The sequence below is a fragment of the Hyaena hyaena genome, unplaced genomic scaffold, assembly GCF_003009895.1.
Source record: "Hyaena hyaena isolate Hyena2069 unplaced genomic scaffold, ASM300989v1 scaffold_55, whole genome shotgun sequence".
Lineage (NCBI taxonomy): Eukaryota > Metazoa > Chordata > Mammalia > Carnivora > Hyaenidae > Hyaena > Hyaena hyaena.
This window is the reverse complement of record NW_024080687.1, coordinates 370,169-392,653: the sequence shown is the minus strand read 5'-3', so window position 1 is coordinate 392,653 and position 22,485 is coordinate 370,169. Positions and strand designations below refer to the sequence as shown.

The 22,485-nt window shown below is 35.7% G+C and overlaps 1 protein-coding gene and 1 pseudogene across 2 annotated transcripts in view; one reads left to right on the top strand and one right to left on the bottom strand.

Annotated features, from left to right (window-relative positions):
- The window catches only part of LOC120231239 (CD2 associated protein), a 131,641-nt gene that overhangs the window by 17,518 nt on the left and 91,638 nt on the right, over positions 1-22,485 (top strand). Inside the window, exons 1-2 of one of the 2 annotated variants that reach the window (XM_039231232.1) lie at positions 9,577-9,612; positions 16,337-16,497. In XM_039231232.1, the coding sequence (XP_039087163.1) occupies positions 9,600-9,612; positions 16,337-16,497 (174 nt within the window). In that variant the 5' untranslated portion in view covers positions 9,577-9,599. Of the gene's footprint in view, positions 1-9,576; positions 9,613-16,336; positions 16,498-22,485 lie in introns of those variants that run through there. The other variant, XM_039231233.1, reaches the window with a different exon arrangement.
- On the bottom strand, positions 7,137-8,845 carry LOC120231247 (annotated as a pseudogene).

Genomic DNA, 22,485 nt, shown 5'->3' with positions numbered 1-22,485 from the left:
TCTCCAGACTTTGCCAGCTGTCCCCTGTTGGGCAAATTCATCTTGGTTGAGAACCATTGCCCTAATATAAGTTAGTTCTGAATTTATACGTTATGAATCTAGTTATCCTGAGAGAAACTGAGTTGCTAATTTAGTCCCAAAGCTTATTATATTTTCTAGGACAAATCTTGGGGTTAAGACCTCATGTTAGGAGCTTTTTATTGAGACAAGAGGGATTGAGTTCACACAAAATGCAGTAAGGTTAAAGTTTATTGAATGCTGCTGAGAATCTGTGAATCATGTTGTAGTTTATTTATATGATAAATGAGATTTTCCAAGACTTAGTTATTAATTATTATTAAACTTTTTTTTAATGTTTATTTTTGAGAGAGAGCGTGATTGGGGAGGAGCAGAGAGAGAGGGAGACACAGAATCGGAGCTGTCAGCACAGAACCTGACATGTGTTTGAACTCATGAACCATGAGATTGTGACCTGAGCTGGAGTCACATGTTGAACCAACTGAGCCACCCAGGCACCCCTATTATTTTTAAAGTAAGCTTTATGCCCATCGTGGGGCTTGAATTTATGACCCTGAGATCAAGAGTTATGTGCTCTACTGACGGAGCCAGCCAGGTACCCCAGATTTTCCAAGATTAAAACTCTATCCCCTGCTTACTGTGGTGGCTAATTATCTATGTATTTGAGTTCCCTGTATTGGCATTTTATATAGAACCTTATGTGTTTGAGATGGTACATTTGTGGGTGCAAATTTTGGTCTTAATATTATTTAAATCGTGTTTAAATAATGAATAAGTTATGAATAAATAATGAACACATTATTTTAATGAATAAATTATTTTAAGATAGTGAAGTTTTATAAGCTTGCTTTGTGTTCTGTTGGAGTTTTAAAAAAATTAACCTTTGAAACAAGTCATCTGTTTGGGGAACTGTTTCCGAAGCCATTTTTAGGCTACTTTCTGATTTTATTCCTGGATTATGGATCTGTTGATTTTATTTTTAATCTTCTGAGTAATTTGTGTTTTTTTTTTTTTAAATAGAAATTTATCCATTTAAGTGAGGTTTTTTTTAGCCATGGAACTCTTTACTTTTTTAGTTTTTTGGGTTTGGAACTTCAGAGCCTAATGAAGAACCAGCCTAGTTTCATAGGTTCTCACGTGTTTCTGGGCCTCTGCGTCCGGCCCCAACTCTGCAGAATCTCTTTTTAGAGTGCTGAATTGACAAATCTCTTTGTGCATTCAGTAATCTCTTGTGGCTCCAATTTATTTTCCATTGCTCATCCTGATCGGCTTCGTTGAGGTATTCAATCTTTTGAGATGTTTTAGAAGTGGATAGCTGGGTGAGCTAACCAGCCATACAAGTGCTACTGTTGTTCATTGGTTAGTTAAATAATCATAACTTAAGTCTTTGGGGTCAGGATGGCTGTTTATATATTGGCAAAAATATCCCCAAGGATCTAAGATGAATTTATTTTGAAGTTTACTGACTTTAGGAGGATGTGGTTCATTTAGCTCTAATAAATGAGAAGGAAGTGTTTCGGTTGTAGTTTGATTATCTGGAAAAATTAAATATAGAATGCTACTTTAACATGTATTAAAAAGAGCTTTTACAGCAAACTAATTTTTAAGAAATAAGTACATTTTATTGGAAAAGAAGTGAACTGTTGAAATGAAAGTTCGACTTCTGAGTAGCGATTTTGTTAAAGTGGATAAAATATTTGAAAGTCAACTCTAATTCTCCTGCAAGATGGCACAAATAATTTAGAGTATTACCACATAATTTAAAGAGGTATTGCTGGCATTCGCTGGAACATATTTTTTGCCATATACTTCATGTCTTACTACTCTAGTATTTTGAAAAACATTGTGTATGTTTTATATATGTGTAGTGTGGATTATGTGTATGTACATATTATATGGAAGAATATTACTAAGAAACTTAACAATTTTCATATCCAAATATAGTCATTTTAATTAAGTAGATGGCTAAGAGCAGGTAGAACTATTAATATTAAATTGAGTAAATAAATAGTCAAGAACTTGAAAAGCAGGATATTTCAAAGTCAGGAACATTTCTTGTTCGATACGACTTGTACTATAGAATTTGTGGTTTTTAAGATAGTGAAGTAATGTAGGAAGATCAAGGTTAACTTTTTTGTATCAATTTTAGTCTTGGTAACTAAATTATAGAATTATACTGGAATAGGGCAGATGGGATTTACAGCATTTTAATGATTCCTTCAGGGTTGAAACATATCCCATTTGGTTCTAACTGGCTCGTCTACTTACTAGGTGAAAGGTTTTTATGTGTGTGGGGAGGGGTCATAACCTCAGATACCCTCCTTTATCACCTTGGGATGAAACCCTAACCGGAAAAGAGTATCATTATAATAAGGAACACTGTTATATAACTGTTCTGCCACGGGAACATTCTGTAAATGCAGTACATTATGAGATACCAACATCTTTCTGATGTAAAAACTGTTCATTTTAGAAAGTTTAGAAGACACAGAGAGAATAAAGGAGAAAAAAGACCTGTAAACTTGTCCAGGGTGAAGTTATTTTGATGTATTTCAGGTCTCAAAAATTAAATATATTTTACACATTTGGTTTATACTTTACATATAGTTTAGTCTCTTGCTTTATTCATTTGAAATTTCATTGCACATATTTTCCTAAACTATATCATTCCTAATTAAGTCTTATTCCTTTGTATGGTTTTACTGTATTTGATTTAACCAGTCACCTCTTTGTTTGACATGGATTGCTTAAGGTTTTTGTGTGTATTTTTATGATTATTAAAATTTTGCTCTTCAAGCTACATAATTTGGATTTTTAATAGAAAAACGAGAAAATTGCAAATAATGCAAATGAGGGGACACTTACCCAGAGATATTTACCTGTCATTGTGACATATATCTTTGCAAACTTTTTTTGTGATATATAAACCGTGTGTGTGTTTTATACAAAAGAGAGATTATATATTTGAAATTTTTTCTATTGATATTAGTATTGTATGTATCATTTTGTTCTGTTTCTCTTTTTTAATACAATAGCCTTATTCTGGCTGTATTAGTATTAATTGGTTTTTTAAAAAATAGGTATTTGGGCAATTTAGAAAGTGAAAGAAAATAAAAATCCAACTTGTCTTACCACTAAGAAATAACTATTAACAGTTTTGTTTATGGATTTCTGTATTCAAATTTTTAAATCTCCCTTCCCCCTCCCTTTTTCCTTTTTGGAAAAAATAAGATTGTATGATATATGCCACTTAATAACGCCTTTCATTTATCACTAACATCTTTCTAGGACTACATTACCATTATTCCCATTGATGTCAGAATTACTAGACTTTTTTGCTCTTTATAACATTACAAAAGGCAGTTTGTATTTGTACATAGTTATCTTGTTATTTCTTATTATATTATTGTTGAATATCTCCTCTTTTCCAGGAGATTGCATTTTCATTTCCTTAGTGGCTTCCTTTGCTGTGCAAAAGCTTTTTATTTTGGTATTCCAAATAGTTTATTTTTTATTTCCCTGGACTGAGGAGACTTACCCATAAATATGTTATCAAAGCCAGTGTCAAAGAGACTACTGCCTATATTTTTTAAAGGAATATTATGGTTTCAGTTCTCATATTTAAGTGTTTAATCCATTTTGAGTTATTTTTCTTTACAGTGTAAGAGAGTGGTCTAGTTTTATTCTTTTGTGCATAGCAGTCCAGTTTTCCCAACAGCATTTATAAAAGAGACTCTTTTCTCCACTGTACTTTCTTGCCTCCATTTCTGTAGATTAATTCATCATGTAAGTGTGGTTTATTTCTAGGCTCTCAGCCTTGTTCCTTTCATCTAAGTGTCTGTTTTTGTGCAAATACCCCACTGTTTATTACTATGGCTTTGCAGTATACCTTGAAATCTGAGATTGTGATGTTTCCAGCTTTTTCTCAAGATTGTTTTGGCTATTCAGGGTCTTTTGTGGATTCATGCAAGTGCAAGGATTATTTGTTCTAGTTCTATGACAAATACTTTTTGGTATTTTTCAAAGGGACCGCTTTGAACCTGTAGGTTGCTTTGAGTAGTATGGACATTTTAACAATATTAATTATTTTAATCCATGAACATGGTATAACTTTCCATTTATGTCATCTGCAGTTTCTTTCTTCAGTGTCTTATCATTATCACAGTATTGGTTATTCACCTTCTTGGTTAAATTTACTCCTAGGTATTTTATTCTTTTTGGTGTAATTGTAAGTGGGATTGTTTTCTTAATTTCTCTTTCTGCTGTTTTGTTTGTAGCATATAGAAATGCAACCAATTTCTGGTATTCATTTTGTATCCTGCAACTTCACTGAATTCAGTTTTTCTAAAGTTTTTTTTTTTTTTGTGGAATCTTTCAGGTTTTCTATATATAGGGTTATGTCATCTGGAAATAGTGACAGTTTTACTTCTTCCTTACCAATTTGGATACCTTTTATTCCTTTTTCTTGTCTGATTGCTATAGCTAGGATTTCCAGTACTGTTTTGAATAAAAGTGGCAAGAGTAGACATCTTTGTCTTGTTCCTCATATTAAAGGAAAAGCTTTCAGTTTTTCACCATTGAGTATGACATTAGCTATGGGTTCATTATATTTGGCTTTTTTATGTTGAGGTATGTTCCCTGTAAACCCACTTTGTTGAGAGGTTTTTTTTTTTTATCATGAATGGATGTTGAATTTTGTCAAATGTTTTTCTGCATCTATTGAGATGATCATATGGGTTTTTCTCTTTTATTTTGTTAATGTGATATATTGATTGATTTTTGGATACTGACCCATCCTTGCATCTCTGTAGTAAATCCCATTTGATCATGGTGAATGATTCTTTTAATGTATTGTTGAGTGCAATTTGCTAATATTTTGTTGATTCTATTTGCCTCTTGCCTCTGTTTCCATCAGAGATAATTAACCTGTAGTTGGTTTTTGTTTTTTTTTTTCCATAGTGTTATTGGTTTTGATATTAGGGTAGTTCTGGCCTTGTAAAAGGAAATTTGGAAGCCTCCTTTCCTCTTGTATTTTTTGGGATAGTTTGGGAATAATAGGTATTAACTCTTATTTAAGTGTTTGGTTGAATTCAACTGTGAAGGCATCTGGTCTTGGACTTTTGTTTATTGGGAGGTTTTTTTTATTACCAGTTTAATTTTATTACTTGTCATCAGTCTGTTTAGATTTTCTATTTTTTTTTTCTGATTCAATATTGGAAGAATGTTATGTTTCTAGGAATTTATATTTTCTAAGTTGGCCAATTTGTTGGTATATAAATTTCTGTAGTAGTTTCTTGTAAATTGTGGTCTTGGTTGTTACTTCTTTCATTTCTGGTTTTATTTACTTGAGTTCTCTTTTTTTCTTGATGAGTCTGGCCAAAGGTTTATCAATTTTGTTTATCTTTCAAAAAGCAGCTCTTGATTTCTTTGTTTTTTTTTTATTTAAAAAAACTACATTATTTGTTTCTGCTCTGATTTAGCATTTTCTTTTTTCCTTTTAACTTTGGGCTTTGTATTATTTCTAGTTCCTTTAGGTATAAAGTTAGATTATTTACTTCAGATTTTTCTTATTTCTTAAGGTTGACCTGTATCTCTGTAAACTTCCTTCTTAGAATTCTAAGGTGGAAGGTCTTTTTCTTTTAATACTTTAGTTTCCTCTGCTCTCTCCTTTTTCCTAAGTATATTGTTATTTTTGAGAGAGAGAGAGAAGGTATGAGTAGGGGAGAGAGAGAACTCTAAGCAGGTTCCACAGTCATTACGGAGCTTGATGCGGGCTCAGACCCACAAACCATGAGATCATGACCTGACTCGAAGTCAAACACTTAACTGACTGAGCCACCTAGGTGTCCTTACTCCACTCTCTTTAAATCTGCTCTAGTTCTTATCCTTGTTCTTCTGTACATAAGGTGTTCTTTTTTTCTTATGACTTCTTTCAAGACTTTGTGTTTGGTTTTCTGTGTTTGTATATGATATGCCTTGGTGTAGACTTTCCCACATTTATCTGTCCTTCTTTATATTCCCTGAATGTCCCAGGTTTGTGGTTTAGTGTAAGATAATAATTCTGGAAAATTCCCCACCATTATCTTTCTATTCTAGCACTCCAGTTATACATATGTTTTATCTTTTGAAATTATTGCACACTTCTTGGATGTTCTGTTCTACTTTTTATTAAAAAAATTTTTTTAATGTTTATTCTTGAGAGAGACAGACTGAGTGTGAGTAGGGGAGGGGCAGAGAGAGAGAGAGAGGGAGACACAGAATCTGAAGCAGGCTCCAGGTTCTGAGGTGTCTGCACAGAGCCCGATGTGGGGCTTTGAATTCACAGAGTGCGAGATCATGACCTGAGCCAAAATTGGACACATAAAAGACTGAGCCACCCAGGAGTGCCATTGTTTTATTTTTTTTAATTTATTTTTTTCTCTTTACATTTTAGTTTGGGAAGTTTCTAATGAAGTATTTTCAAGTTTACTGCTTCTATCCTTGGTGTCTAGTCTGGTGATGAGACCACCAATGACATCCTTCATCATTTTTGTTTTGTTTACTTTCCCAGCTTTTATTTATATTTTGTGCTTTAAGACAGTTGGAGATACAAGTTTTTGCTTAGATTTTAGACCAAAAGTAATATCTGTAGTGAAGGAAGGCATAGGGTGGTTAATTCCCCTCATACTTCTAGAAGAAATGAAGAGATGGGTAAGAATTATATTTGAGTTTTATTTTAGGAAATATTCTTTTTCATAAGTTAAATGTCATATAGGCATAAAATATGAAGAACACATTATAAAAAGGAGAAATATGTAGAGCACACCACTGTATCTATGCACAACACAATAAAATTCGTCATAATTCTTAACCATTCTCATAATTATCTCATAACTTGAGAAATGACACAGTAAATCAGTGATTAGACAAAGGTCACAATGTAATGTGACCATGGCGTAACACAGATCTTTGTTTAGTCCACAAATTTTTTTCATTTACATTTGCTGGGGAAAAAATACCTGGCCTTTTAATTATACTGATTACGTTTGTTTTGTTTCAGAATTTTTACATATTTCAAAATGGTGTATAAAGCTGTGCCTATCCCTTGGTAGTGGGTGGCTTTTTAATTTTATTTTGTTTTATTTTTTTAATTTGTCACTTGTGTTGCTGAGAATACTTGGCATGTTGTAAACACTTTTTTCTTGAGCATTCTTTAGCTCTTTAATTTTTCCCCAGAATTCTTTGTGTTCCAGTTTCTTCTTTTTTCCTTTTTGTCTTTCATCTTCAGAGCTAGTAAGGTTATCGAAAAGCATTTTTATATCCATTAGGGTTTTCAGCATGTTGTGTATGAATGCTACAGTTGTCAAATTCCAGTATTTATTGGAGATGTTTTACAAACTGCTAAATGTAATTGGCAAAATTTTATTAATATTTTCATCAAACTAAGAACATATTATTGCAGCGGTACAGTACCCTTTCTCCGCCCTAAAATTGAGAACAGGATACATAGCTGGATATCTCCTTACAAAAGGGCTCTTCACTTGTTTTGAACTGTGTTGGTTCAGTGACATTTCAGATTTCTTCAGTTTCTTCTGAAAACATCACCTCTTGCTGACTGCATGTTTTTGGCCAAAATTTCAGCAATCTTGTAATCACTGGTTATGTTAGTATTGTATCTTTCTTCAGAAAGTATACAACACAGTAGGCTAGCTGAGCAGGAGACAAAGCTATTCCTTTTGCAGTATGCATAAGAAGAAGAGCCAGAGTTAGAAATATGTTCTGCTTTCAGTAGTAATGACATAAAGCCGTTGGTGATACTAATATTTAAAGGAGTTTAGTAACACCTTTGAAATGTGTATCCTATATAAACCTGAGGAAAATGTTGTTAATTTGCTTTCTTTTGAATGCTCTTAATCCAAGAAATATGCTATAAATTCAGTACAGAACAGTCTTCAGGAAGTCCTATTCTCTTAGGTATCTTCACTGTCGAAAAGCTCAGGAACTGTTTTACAAATTTCTGGTCAGTACATCACTTTGTAATGCTAGGCTAGAAACCAGAACTCCAAAAATCTTAAGAAGTCAGACACCAATTGAATGTGAAGCCAAGAGGCCTCCAGTTCATCCTTTTCTGGATTGAAATCTAGACTATCACTTGGGAGGAAGAGTATAGGTGTTAGCAGTGATCATTTTTACTTTTATCACAGTACACCGATTCAGCAAATTATTTCACAGTTAGTTGACACATAATCAGTTCATTCCATGTTACTCTTTTAATTTTGTTGATAACTTTAAGTCTGAAACGGCCCAGGAAATCAAGCGGTATAGAACTCTGATGCAGTTTCTGACAGAAAGCTCTCGTTCATTGAAGTGGCATCTTTGAGTTGGGGCGAGCAGTGCCGCTCTGCCTCTTGCCCTTGCTGCAGAGCTGTCAGGAACCCTGGGAGCGCTTCTGCCCCTGTGCTGTGCATACCAATTTCCAGATAAAGCTGACCGCTTTCTCTGAGGCCTAGATGGTATGCTGGCGGCTTCCACTAGTGCTGATTACCAGGACATTTCCGTGGCCCTGGTGCTTAGGAGGGCTCTTTGGCACTGCATGGGCAGTGGCAGAGGGAAGAGGTGGGAATACATGCAGAGAGCTTGCGTCCCTTTGCCTGGTCCCTTTCCCCCAATAATAATTCCCTCCTCCTGGGTACTGGGGACCTTCTTTTTGCCGCCTGTCATCCATCCCCTCAGGGCTGTATCTCAGTGCTGGAAGTTTCAGGTCCCTGTTTCTCACGGAGCTCCAAGGGCTGAAGGAGGCAAGGGTGTAGGGGAGGAGAGGGTTGAAAAAATTGCTAATTCTGGGCATGGAGGTCCAGTGGAAGGGAGCCTGAAGTTCAGAAAACTGAGGCAAGGGCTCAGGGGTATGGATGCCACTTGTCCCTTCCGTTTAGGCTGCCATCTAGCTGGCCAGCGTCTCAGTGGCTGCTGCCAGTGCATCCTACTTTGCCTGGAACTTCCTTATGAGGTATTGCTATTGTGGATCCCCTCTGAGACACCACAGTTGCCATGGTGCCCACTTTTCCCTTTTAGCACTGACCCCTCATTTCCTGGAGCAGTGACCTGCCACCCTGGCATCATTTATTTCTCTTAGTGATTTTTATTTCTTTTATTTCCTTTTGATTTTAGAATTTCCATCTGCTTACCTTTCCCATCTGTTTTTGCTTCTTTTTTTTTTCCATTATCACCCTTAAATATTAATCATAGCTATTTTAAATTCCCTAGTTTCAAAATAAGTGTTATATTTGAGCCTGGCTCTGATGCCTGCTTTGTCTTTGTGTTTTTTCTTGCCTTTGAAAAGCATGATGTATAATTTTTTGTTGAAAGTTGGACATTATATATTAGGAAATAGGAACTGAGATAAACAGATCTTCAGTGTGAGATTTTATATTAATCTGCCCAGGAGTTGTATTTTGTTTAATATTTGCTGTGGGTATAGGTGCCAGATGCTTCTTATTTCTTTAGTATCTGTTTCTGTCTTCCCTGGCTGCCTTGCTGCATTCCTAGGAACTCCTCAGATGGAATCGCATCTTTGGGCTTTTTCTTTCCTAAGAACTCCTCAGATGGGCAATAATGGTGAGTGCTTTGATTTCTGTTTATTTCACATTGACTTTCCTCCTTGCCAGAAGCAAAAGGAAATTTTTATGGGCTCTTCACTCTGAGAATCTGGTGGTGTTCTTGGAAGTAAAACCCACAGAAAGTGGGTGACTCTCCTAAGACCGTGGTTCCCAGAAGTTTCCTACTGTGATGCTATTTCACATTCAGCCTGCAGTAGTTCATCAGAAATACCATTTAAGTCAATGGTATCCATATGAATGGATAAAGATGGGGTGTGTGTGTGTGTGTGTGTGTGTGTGTGTGTGTGTAGATAATGGAATATTATTTGGCGATCAAAAAAAAAAGAAATCTTGCCATTTGCAACATTGATGGAACTAGGGTGTATTATGCTAAGTGAGATAAGTCAGTCAGAGAAAGACAAATAGATGATTTTACTCATGTGGAATTTAAGATACAAAACAGATGAACAAAAGTGGAGGGAAGCAAAGTAATATAACATTAGAGAGGGAGAAAACCATAAGAGACTCTAAAATATGGAGAACAAACTGATGGTTGCTGGTGGGGTGTTGGGTGGAGGCATTAAGGAGGACACCTGTTGGGATGAGTGCTGGATGTTCTGTGTAAGTGATGAATCAATAAAATTTATTCCTGAAATTATTATTACACTGTATGTTAACTTGGATTTAAATTAAAAAAAAGTAAATATAAAGCAGGGAAAAAAAACCCACACCATTTAAATGTTTACAGTGGATTAACTTTTTGCCCCCAAAATGGTATGTTCCCAAAATGACATATACCTGAGCCCTGGTATAGATGAATGTGGCATTATTTGTAAATGAAGTCTTTGCAGACAAAACTAAGGATCTTAAGATAATATGGTCTTGGATTTAGTATTGACCACAAATCCATTGAGTGGTGTTCTTATTAAGACTTAGGGGAGGGAGATTTGAGACACACAGAAGGGCAAGGTCATGTGCCGATGGAGGCAGAGGTTGGAATTATGCAAGCTAAGGAATGCCTGGGATTTCTGACAGCCTCCAGAAGCCAAGGCAGAGGTGTGAAGCAATTCTTTCTCTGAGTCTTCAGAAAGATCCAACCCTGTTGATGCTTGATTTTGTACTTTGGCTTCCAGAGCTATAAATGTGAAAGAATAAACTTTTATTGTTTTAAGTCACCTAGTTTGTGATTTTTATGACAGCCCCGGGAAACTAATATAATGTTCCTATCAGTTTATAGTTCCAGTTGTTTGTGTTTGAGGTGATCTAGTAGTTCTTGGCTCTGACTCCCTGGATATGTTGGTCTCTCCATATCTTGAGCTGGCAGTTTGCCTTGTGTTCGCAGTTCTCTGATGGGCCCAAGAAAAGTTACTGACTTGCAGTTTGCTTAGCTTTTTCCTTGTTGTAAGGGTGGGAGTGACACCTTCCAAGTTTTTCACATGCTGGAGCTGAAATTGCAAGTCCACTATTTTTTGTTTGTTTGGCATTTTATAGTTATTATTTTAGTGATTACCACAGGCATTATTAGGTTTTAAAAATGTAAGGTTAATTAATACACAGTCTGTTCCTCATTCCTCCTTGCTCCAAAATTTCTCCTAGAACTTTTTGTCTCCTGCTTAGTCTAGACTGTTCTTAGATTTGTTGTACAGTTGCTATGTTAGCACTTTTCTTACTCTCCGGGATTGGCTCCACTATTTCTTGGATTTTATGTCTTCTCTTTTGTTTCATATTTTTTATTTTACTGGAGAACATCCTTGTCTGTGTGAAAATGTTACATTCTACAGTCGGCCTGCTGATTTGGCTGAGTGTGGAATTCATTTTCCTTTGATACTTAAGTGGCCTTGCCTTTTTTTTTTAATTTTTCCTGTAGACTCTCATGTCCTCAGTGAGAAGTCTTCTGATGATTCTTATTCTTTTGTGGATTAACTCTATTCCCTTTCAGAGAGCTTTCTCTAGTATGTTTTTATCTTTGTTACAAAATTTCATCTAGATGTGAGTACTTGTTATACTGAATTTTCACAAATCTCTTTGTATTTGAAGATTTGTTTCATTTAAGCTTGGAGTATTTTCTTGTATTATTTCATTGTCAGTTCTCTATTTTCTGTTTGTTTTTCCAAGAACTGTTATTTGGATGTTGAATTGTCTGGATTGATGATCTTATTTTTTATAGTTTCCTTATGTCTTTTTGCTTTACCTTTTCCAGAAAACTTCCTTGGATTTTGTCTTCACTTCTCCAAAAGAAAACACAGTTAATGGGGTGCCTGGGTGGCCCAGTCTGTTGACCATCCAACTCTTGATTTTGATTCTAGTCATGATCTCAGGGTTCTTGAGTTTGAGCTCAGCATTGGGCTCTGTGCTGACAGTTCAAAGCCTGCTTGGGATTCTGTCTCTCTTGCTGTCTGTCCCTACCCCACTTGCTCTCTTTCTCTCTCTCTCAAAAATAAATAAAAAAATAAACTTAAAAAAAAGTTAATGAGACATGCTGGAAGACACAACTTTCCAAACCCTTTTTATTTTCTTATTTTTTCATAGCATTTAATGTTGACTTTATGAACTTTGTTATATCTCTTGAGGATACAAATTTGTACATGTTTAACTTTTTTATTTTGAAATGATAAGTTGTAGAAATAAGTACAGTACAAAAAAAATCTCTTCCTGACTGATGCCTCTATCCTGAATATTTTAGTGTGTATTTTCTACAAATCAGGATCTACTACTTAATCAGAATCTAATCATAGACTTAAACAATTAACATTTATTTATACTGTATGGACTCATAGTTTCTTATTTTATTCAGTTGGATATATTCTGTTACTGTCATTGTTTATTTTGATGCCCACATTGTCCTTTTGTGGCCAGTAGGAGCCTTTTTGATACTACTTCTCTCTGTCCTTTGGCATCACCTTATCTTTCTTTAACTTCCTTGCTTTGTGGCACAATACTGTGTTCCTGTCTTATCTTGTACTTTTCCTGCCTCAGAGGCGGAATTGCCTGTCTTCCCAAGGATTCCTAGTTCTTTTTAGTAGTAAGTGGTGTTGACAGGATCTGCGCATTAGGTTTGCTCATTGCCATTGGACTGTTGCTGATTTTCAGTGGACAGGCTGGTGTGTTTATGAGTATGTGTTTTGTGTGTGTATAGCTATGTATTGAAAACCGTAAGTACATGGTGATTCTTCTCATTTAGTATTACAGGATTGAACCTAGCTTTTTCTCCCTTATGTTTGCAATTCCCTTCTCTGACATAGAGAAACTTGGCTTCCATTATCCTTAATATATCTACTTATTTAATCAATCCCTTGGATGTAGCCAGTCTTCCATCACAGCTGTCACTCTTCACTCTCACCCTTGCACGGACACCCTCTTCTGCTTGGGCTATTTAGTCTTCATTCTAGGTTACCTTTGCCCTTCCATATCTCTGCACGGAAATCTTCCTCCCCATCCCCAATACCATTTGGCCTTTGATATCCCTCAGCAAGCTACCCCTCAGCTTGGATGTCCTCTCCATTGTGCTTGGGCTCTGATAAACCTTGTCAGGTTGCCTCTGTATAGATGCCCTCTTCACCTTGCCTTAGAGTGCTGGTATGCTGTGCTAGGAAAACTCCCATAGGTGGCTGCTCTCCTTACCATACTCTGGCTCTCATAGCTTGACGCCTGCCTTTACTTGTACCCTGGTTTTGGATACCTCTTTTACTTTTTTACTTTTCTTGGTCTTTGATTCTCACACCAGATGCCTCCTTCACTCCACCCCACTCCCGCCCCCCAGACTTCACCCCCTTTCTCCCACTGTGCTTTTCTGTACCTAATGGCTTTCGGACTGAATTGTTTTGGAGGGTTGAAAGGTGGGTATATGTTCCATCCAGAAGTAGTTTTTCATTTTATTATGGTTTTTCATGATTAATTATTGTCTGTTTATATTTATGGGTAAATAATAAATAACAAGCTGGGGACACTATTTATGTAGGCAGGACTTACAGCGTTAGTTTAGAATTAGCAAGCAGGGAGCTGTGCATTGCTGTGGAGACCTAAATTAACAGAATCAGTAGTCCTTTCTCTAAGAAAGCAAGAAATTAAGCACTCATCCATAGGAACTTTACTAGTTTCCCCAAACTCTGTGTGTATGTGTGAGGGGTGCAGCCAGGAAGGTGGAGAATGGGGATTAATCCTTTAGTTTTTGGCCTTCAGAGAAAAATGCCTACCTCCTTAGCATTATTGTCTTGGAGCTGTTGTTGACAGTGGGTATTAGCTCTTTCATGTAGAGATAATTCCCTATTTTCATTTCTGCATTTCTCATGAGCCCTCCTTTTCTGAATATTTAGTCTTTATGGGATCCTGCAGAGCAATGTGGTATCTCCGTTATAGTTTCCTGAAGTTCTCTGGGCTTTCTTTTCCTGGCTTTGTTAGTTATGGATCCATTTTCATAAATTTGAAAAATTTCTTTCCTGCTTTCTTCTCAAGTTGGGATGTTTTCAGCTGTAAATAGAAATCCTGTCTGAAATTTACTTAACAGCAGTTGGGGCTCCTGGATGGTTCAGTCGGTTGAGGGTCCCACTTAGGCTCAGGTCATGACCTCACTCATGGGTTCGAGGCCTGCATCAGACTCTGATGCAGTTCTGAGCTGGAGTCTGAGCTCTGATGATGATGAGTTCTGAGCTGACAGTTCTGAGCCTGGAGCCTGCTTCGGATACTGTGACTCCCACTCTTTCTGCCCCATCCCCTGCTCGTGCTCTCTCTCTCTTAAGAAAAAATAAACAAACATTAAAAAAAAAAATAAAATTTACTTGACAGTTAAGAAAAAACATACTGCTAAAACAAAACTAAAGGTATTGTAGCATAGGGGTTGGTTAATTTGGCAGTTGGATCATTCTGGCAAAGATCCAGGTCATTTTCTTTGTTTTTTTCCTCTTTAATCCTAAACCTTTTTTTTTTTTTTTTTTTAATCTTAAGAAGGAATTGAGGGGCGCCTGGGTGGCTCAGTCGGTTGAGCATCCGACTTCAGCCCAGGTCAATATGTCAATTATGGGTTCGAGCCCTGCATCAGGCTCTGTGCTGACAGCTCAGAACCTGCTTCCTGTTCGGATTCTGTGTCTCCCTCTCTCTCTGCCCCACCCCTGCTCACTCTCTGTCTCTGTCTCTGTCTCTCTCTCTCTCTCTCTCTCAAAATAAATAAACATTAAAAATTAAAAGAGATTGAGACAATCTCTTGCTGTTTTTTCTTGTCTTAAATAGTTTTGGCCATTTTGGGCATTACATTCTCACGGAAGAACATCCAAAGTCTTCAGAAGGACGTTTTTTTCCTTTTGTTTTGTTTGTAAGAATGGGTAAAACTTTCCCAGAACCCCTGCTCATATCTTATTGGTTAGAATGCATCCATCACATGTGTATTTGAAAAACTGTGTGTGTGTGTGTGTGTGTGTGTGTGTATGTGTGTGTGTGTGTGTGTGTGTATGAGAGAGATAGAGAGAGAGATATTACTCTAAATAAACTATCTTTAGACCTTTGCCTCTTTGACCAGCAACATTAGGCAGCTGGGGCCTTTTCAGAGTCTGCATTTAAGCAAGAGTCAACCAGATAATTTCTGTAAGTCAACAAGATGACTTGATTGTAGATTAGTATTTGAAAAATACTGGTCTAAACTAGTAAAGATTTAACCCTCTGGGATTGAGAAAAGCCTCATTTGTAAAAGTAAAAGGTCTCAAAATACCTGATCAAAATCAAGGTTCAATAAAAAAGGAAAAAAGAAGAGGGAGTCAGTGTCTGTTTGTAATCCTTTCCCCCCAACTTTTTCTTTCGGTTATAGGTGTGTGTGTGTGTGTACATGCTTGTGTATGCTTTTTAAAAATTGTTCTCATAGGATGAAAAGATCAATGGAGGTATAGCTAGTCTACCATCTTGAATATGAAATCTGTAATACTTTTCCTGTATTTAATCCTGTAAGATATTAATAGTATGCATATATGATGTCCTATAATCTAAAATTCTATACTTAAAGGTGGCAAAGTAGATCCTTATTAATCTTTACATAAGGGCTTATTCATTTTCTATTGTTTAGTAGCAATATTGCCATAAAGTTAGCAGCTTAAAACAATACACATATATGATCTCACAATTTTTATGATTCAGTAAGTCTGGACATGACTGAGTACTCTGCAGTTGGCAGTGATGTTGGCATCATTTAGTTCTCCCTAGGCTCTCGGACTGATAGCCTCAGTGTTTTGCTGGCTTTCAGCCAGAGACCTTCATCAGTTTCTCCATAGGCCAGCTCACAGCAAAACAGCTTGCATCTTCAAAGCCAGCAAGTGTGAGAGTTTCCTAGCAAGATGGACATTATAGTCTTAAATAGTTACATACCATCATCTTTGTCATATTCTGTTGGTTAGAAATCAGTCATAAGTCATGTTTACAGTCAAGAGGGAATTGCACAAGGACATGAATATCAAGAGACGGTTATAGGGTCCACCATTAGACATTGTCATTACAAACAATGTATACATCTGACCATAAGAACACCTGATGATATGAATTATACATTGTATTGAGGCTTGTACTTAAAATTTGTACTATGCTTTATACTAAGGCAATGGAGAAATTTGCAGATGTAGCCAAATATTTAAAATCATTGAAGTAAGCCTTGATGATGATATCTTTGTAATGTTGTTAAACAGGTTTCTTAGTTTTAAATTTATTAATATGGTTAATTATATTTAATGAATTAAATTTTAGACATTTATTTATTTTTCTTTTTTTAGTTGACTATATTGTGGAGTATGACTATGATGCTATACATGATGATGAATTAACTATTCGAGTTGGTGAAATCATCAGGAATGTTAAAAAACTACAGGAGGAAGGATGGCTGGAAGGAGAACTAAATGGGAGAAGAGGAATGTTTCCTGATAATTTTGTTAAGGTAAGTACTCTCACCTGAATTTTAAGCTGTTGCCTTGTAGGATTTGATCTTTAACTTTAAGAAATACATGTATTTTAAAAACTAAAATGTTGAAAGTAAGTTTTTACTCTACAGTTGCTTGGTGTCTTGGTGGATAATAACGCTGTGTGTATATGTGTGCACCTGTGTGCTTATATATGTATGTATGTATCTATTTACCTGTCTTTTTATAAAAATAAATAATACTGTGTGTTTGGGTAGCACTTTGTAATTTGCAAAGTAGTTTTGCTGTGTACATTCTCATTTGAGCCTTCAAGCCTTGTAAAGTAAGTAGGGTGGGTGTTGACCCCATTTTTAAATATGGTGACCTACAGATGAGAGGTTAAATGGCTTACGCAGTGTTGGCTAGCTAAGAGGGAGAATCCAACAGGAGCTGAAATCCAGGATCATTTACTCAAGTCTAATTGTATCCTCTTGCTTTTGTAGCCCCTTTGCAAATGTCTTAGGTTTCTATTTTAAGTGGCAGCACAGTAGCAGTTAACTGATCAAAGTAGCAGTTTGCCTCCAACTAACCACCAAATATTCTGTTAGTGAATATTATAGTTACCTCTGCCAGAAAACAATCAAGATTCTTAAGTCTTTTGCAGACAAAGTTTAGAGTAGGAAAAAAAAAAAAAAGAATATCTGTTTATTTATATTTCATTTATAAGTATCTTGGTACCTTTATTAGTTTTCTTTTACTTACTTATTACTGGCCTCCTTAGATTGATTATGACTTCTTCTGGGAGGGCTAGAATGTGTTTAATTTTTCTGTCCACTTTACATAGTAATTGTTAAGAATACCTGCACACTGTGGGCATTTAAATAATATTTTGTGTTTAATTGTGGTTTTACCTCTAAATATGAGCTCATACTGTAATGCTAATTGATTTCAGAGAAGGTGAACTAACTATACTCTACCTACATACATTTTATTTCTTGAAACAGCTGAGAAAAGCTGTAATAAGGACTTGAATTTGTTATAGGGGAAGGTTGCTTTTGTTTTTATTCTTTGTTTAATAAATTGACTTATTTCTTATAACCTACAATGGAGTCTAATGAAGATACCTTGGAAACTGAAGTAGAATAAATGGATTTAAATATGGTCAAGTTCTAGCTTTTTCCTTTGCTGGTCATTTGATGTAGGTCAAACCACATAACTTACCTGTTTTCTTATCCTTAAAATGGCGTATTGATAGTAAATGGTAAGCAGTGACATTGCTCTCTCACCTCTCTCTTTAAAAAAAAAGAAAGTGGCTTTTTAGAGAAAATGTATTGAAGTAATAGAACACTAAATAAAAATACATTAAAAGTTAAGTATTAATATGGTTAAAATTTTTTTTCATTTTACTTATTTTAAGGAGAGAGCACGAGCTGGGGAAAAGGGCAGGGGGGAGAGAGAGAGAGAGAGAGAGAGAGAGAATCCTAAGCAGGTTCCACACTTAGGGTGGATCAATCCCATGACCCTGAGATTGTGGCCTGAGCCAAAATCAAGAGTTGGACGCTCAACTGACTGAGCCACCCAGGCGCCACTATATAGTTCTCTTAATTGTGTTGATGCATTGTCCCAGTAGTGGAGATGACTATCATGGGACTTCATTTTGAAATACATTTTACTTTCTTGTTTCATGACAGTGAACACTAAAACTTGAATTTAATGCACTGCCTGAGAATAGATAATGCAGTTTGAGAACGCTGAATAATAGAGGGAAGCATAATCTGGGATTAAAAAGTAACCACAGGATACCAAATTAGAATGGGAGATAGCAGTATGAACTCATGTTTAGTTTAAAATACGTATCAACACGTGCAGAAATTATGTGTATGTTAGTACTTGGGTTGATAAACGTACACGTATTTCTCAGCTGTCTCCACTGAGAGGGCCTAGAAACAGTGACACGCCAGTAGCAGTGACTATCTCCAGTTATCAGATTTTACTTTCTAAATCTTATTCTCCAACAAAAGAAGTAAGGCTCCTTAGACAAATAGCTGATTCTTGGGCTGTGGCAAGGAAAATAGACAGTGACCCTGGACCATTTCATACATAGTACCAGAAAGTAAAGAAGTGCTCAAAAAAACCCAACAAAATGATGGCCTGTGTCAAAGCGGCATTAGAGCCAATCTAAAGACTTTCCAGGTCAGCTTCCAGGGTCTAGAGCTGGACTAATTTAAGCAACAGAATAATCTAATACTTGATAATTACCCAAAGTGTAGCATAAATATACATGAGTCCATGCTGATATAGATAAATGGTTGAGTAAATAAATGGTGGAAGAGAAGAAATAGATCTCAGAGAATTATTTCAAATATTTGTAAATACTTCCTTCCCTTTCCTTCCCTTCCTTCCCCTCAAAAGCATCCCTTAGGAATGGGCTGGAGTTAAAAATAGGTGGAAGAGAAAAATAGTAACTTTACAGTGGAGAAAGCTGGCAAATACTACCATAACCAAGTGTTAAAAGCTAACATCATCAATGATATGTTGATATCATGTATCCTCTTTACCTCTGTGGTATTTCTTCTTCCCCAAAACCCATAATCCCAGTCTAAGCATGAGAAAAAGCATCAAACCCAAACTGAAGACACTACAAAATACCTGAGCAGTGCTTAAAGAAAATTTCAGGGTCATGGAAATCAAGGAAAGGCTGAGAAGCTGATGTTGACTAGACAAGCCTAACGAGACTTGTGATCAAATATATTGTGATATCCTGGGTTGGAATCTGGAACAAAAATGGATATTAGTGAAAAAGCTGATGAAATCTAGTCAGTGGTTTAGTTAGTAGTAATGTACTAGTGGTAACTTCTTAGTTTTGACAAGTGTAATATGGTTATGCAAGATGCAACATTAGGAGAAACTGAATAAGGGGATATGGGAACTCTGTTTACTACCTTTGTAATTTTTCTGTAAACCTAAAATTAATCCAGAGTTAAATCTTTTTTAGAGGTTTACTTTATTTTTGAGAGAGAGACAGCACGAGTGAGCAAGGGAGAGAGAGAGAGGTTGAGAGAGAATACCATGCAGGCTCCATACTGTCAGCACAGAGCCTAAAGTGGGGCTCAAGTTCATCTGAAGCAGAGCTTGAGCTCACCTGAAGTGGGGCTGGAACCGTGAGATCTTGACCTGAGTGGAAGTCAGATGCTTAATCGACTGAGCCCCCAAAGTTAAATTTTTATTGAAACATTAAGCATAGGCAATCAGTAGCAGTAGATAATGACAGTTGACTTTATCAGTTCAGATGTATATGTGAAGATTCAAAGGAACGTTGTAATTTATAATTCATTGTCCACCTGTAAATAAGCCTTTTATGCTTCATGTATTGTTACATGTTACTTGTAAATCTAAGACTATGAAGTGGAGGTAGAACTAATGAAGCTTCAGAAATTCACATCCCTGTTACAGTTTCAGATAGCTATATTGAAGGGCATTGATATTTCAGTTGGGCTGGAAGATGGATGGAAAAGTTAAATCATTTTTGCAGACTATGGAAAAGAAACTTTATAGACACTAAATTTGTTTTGTGACAAACTGTTTATTTCATTGTCTCTGCAGTGTTATTTCACTTTTACTTGATTTAAAGATATTTTACAGAGGATATAGAACAAGGATCCATGAATTTAGGTATAGAATGTTATCATTTTGTCATTGTTGCTTTAGAGTGTTACTTTTATAATAGAACATTACAGATAAAATTGAGTTCATCGTTACCTCCTTTTATCATTTCCCTCTCCTCCTAACCTCCATATTCTGAGGTTATATGTATCCCTCTAATACGTATATATTTGTACATAAAAAATAATATTTTGTGTGATTTAGACATTGACATAATTATTGTGTCATATTGCAACTTCTTAACATTTAATGTGCCTTTCAATGTGATACACAACATGTTTGCTACATCCTGTTTTTGTAACACTGTGCAGTTAGCTCATAACTGATTGGTTAATAGAGGCATGATGTCCTGACAATGAGAAAGTTGTGTTAATTTATTTTCTAGGTAAAGGGAGCTGTGATAAAGAGTGTAGAATTATCGTTTTTATCTTTTTAGTAAGAAAGGGATAGTCTCTAAGCTTGGCTGCTTGCATAAACAGTTCTTTTAACTCTTAAATGAAGGCTCTAAGCTTGACTGCTTGCATTAACAGGAGGTCTTTTAACTCTTAAATGAAACCTTTTTTTTTCCTTTTTTTTTTTTTTTGTTAAGGTGATCATCTGTATCTGGGTACTTTCCTCAAAGTTGAACTGTCTTAGCAAAAAAGTTCTAGCTTTTAACTCCTGGTGCTAACCTCTTCTCTCTGCATCGTCTTAGCACCCGTAAGCCACCCTATCTACTTTATTGCTTTTATGCATTAAAAAAATATTTTTTAAGCTTATTTATTTATTTTGAGAGAGAGGGAGAGCTCTTGGGGAGGAGGAGGAGAGTGGAGAGAGAGAATCTTAAGTGGGTTCCATACTATCAGCACAAAGCCCAGTGTGGGGCTTGAACTCATGAACGTGAGATATCATGACCTGAGCCAAAGCCAAAAGTCAGACCCTTAACTGACTAAGCCAACCATAGTCCCCCTATGCATTTTTAATAGATATGGAGGCAAATGGATTCATTTGTCATGACTGTTGGGTGGTCTTAAGTTATTACCCATTTTCCAAGGTTTCAGTTATTGTTATTTATTTTTATTTTCATTTTTAGTGCCTAGGTTCCAAAGTTGTATAGGTTTAAAGTGGTATGTCCCAAACCCTACTCTTCTTTCTTTCTTTCTTTCTTTTTTTTTTTTACATAATCGTTGATATTTTTAGTGTTTGATTTATTTTTCACAGAATCAGTAGTATTTTAGTGTGTGATCCTCCTCCTGCCCCCTGAAGGTTAGATGTTTAAGAATACACATGTAGTTTTAGAGTAGAGATTCCTTTTTAGCAGTCATATAGTATTCCGTTTTAGGTCTTTACCACATTTTATGAATATTAGGGCTATTTTCCTTTTTTTTTTTTTTTAAGGTATTGAAAACAGTGCTGCAGTGAATATCTCTTTGAGGGTTAAATAGCTGAGAATTTGCTGCATCCTAGGCTGTTCACATATTCCACTGAATTAGACACTATATAGTTTCTCACTAATTAATTATACCATTATATTGAAATTCCTACCAGTTGTATAAAAGAGTACCTTTCTTCCATGTTCTTATAAACCTTTGATACCATCAGATTTTCATTTTTTTTTCTTTTTACTCATATAGATCTATAATAGTATCCACAGATCACAGTGTTTCATTTTTGTGATTACAAGGAAGTTACACACCTTTTCGCATTTATTGGCCACTTGAATTTCTTTACCTGTGTCTAGTTTGTTCAGATATTTCTCTGCATTTTTCCATTGAGTTCTTGTTCATTCTCATTGATTTGTAGTACTTCTTACTGTGAATACTGTGAAGTCTGTATTGTGAATACTAGGCTTTTGTCTTCTTTCTGCTTATGCATCTTTTTCTCTTTCATGAAGTGCTTTTGTGACTTGTCTGAGTATCACTTGGGAGCAGGGAAGGTTTAAAGATACTAATCTTCTATGTTTTCATTAGTTTTAAAGTTTTTATTTTCATCATGAATCATTCATCAGTCTTTATTTTTTGTACAGCTATGATTTAGGCACTAATTAAACTTTTTTCCACATAAAAATACTGAATAGTCTACTCTTTGCTCATGGATTTGTAGGGTTTAAGAATTAAGCCATAATTGGGAAGAAACTTGCTAGTTTATCAGATCTTTCCACATTCTCAACTTCAATGTTTTGGACTAAAGTTGAGACTCAAGTGTCTGATTTATTTGTTAGTATAAAGTTTGAGATTCAGTATCCCCGTTACTTGTTGATATTTGGCACTCTGCTGTACCTGAGATGAAACAAAGTAAATACTCCATTAAACAAATGCTTAGTAATTGACTATGAAGTGTTTTTGGGTTGTGTTGAGAAGAATTCCCACAATTTACTTTTTTTG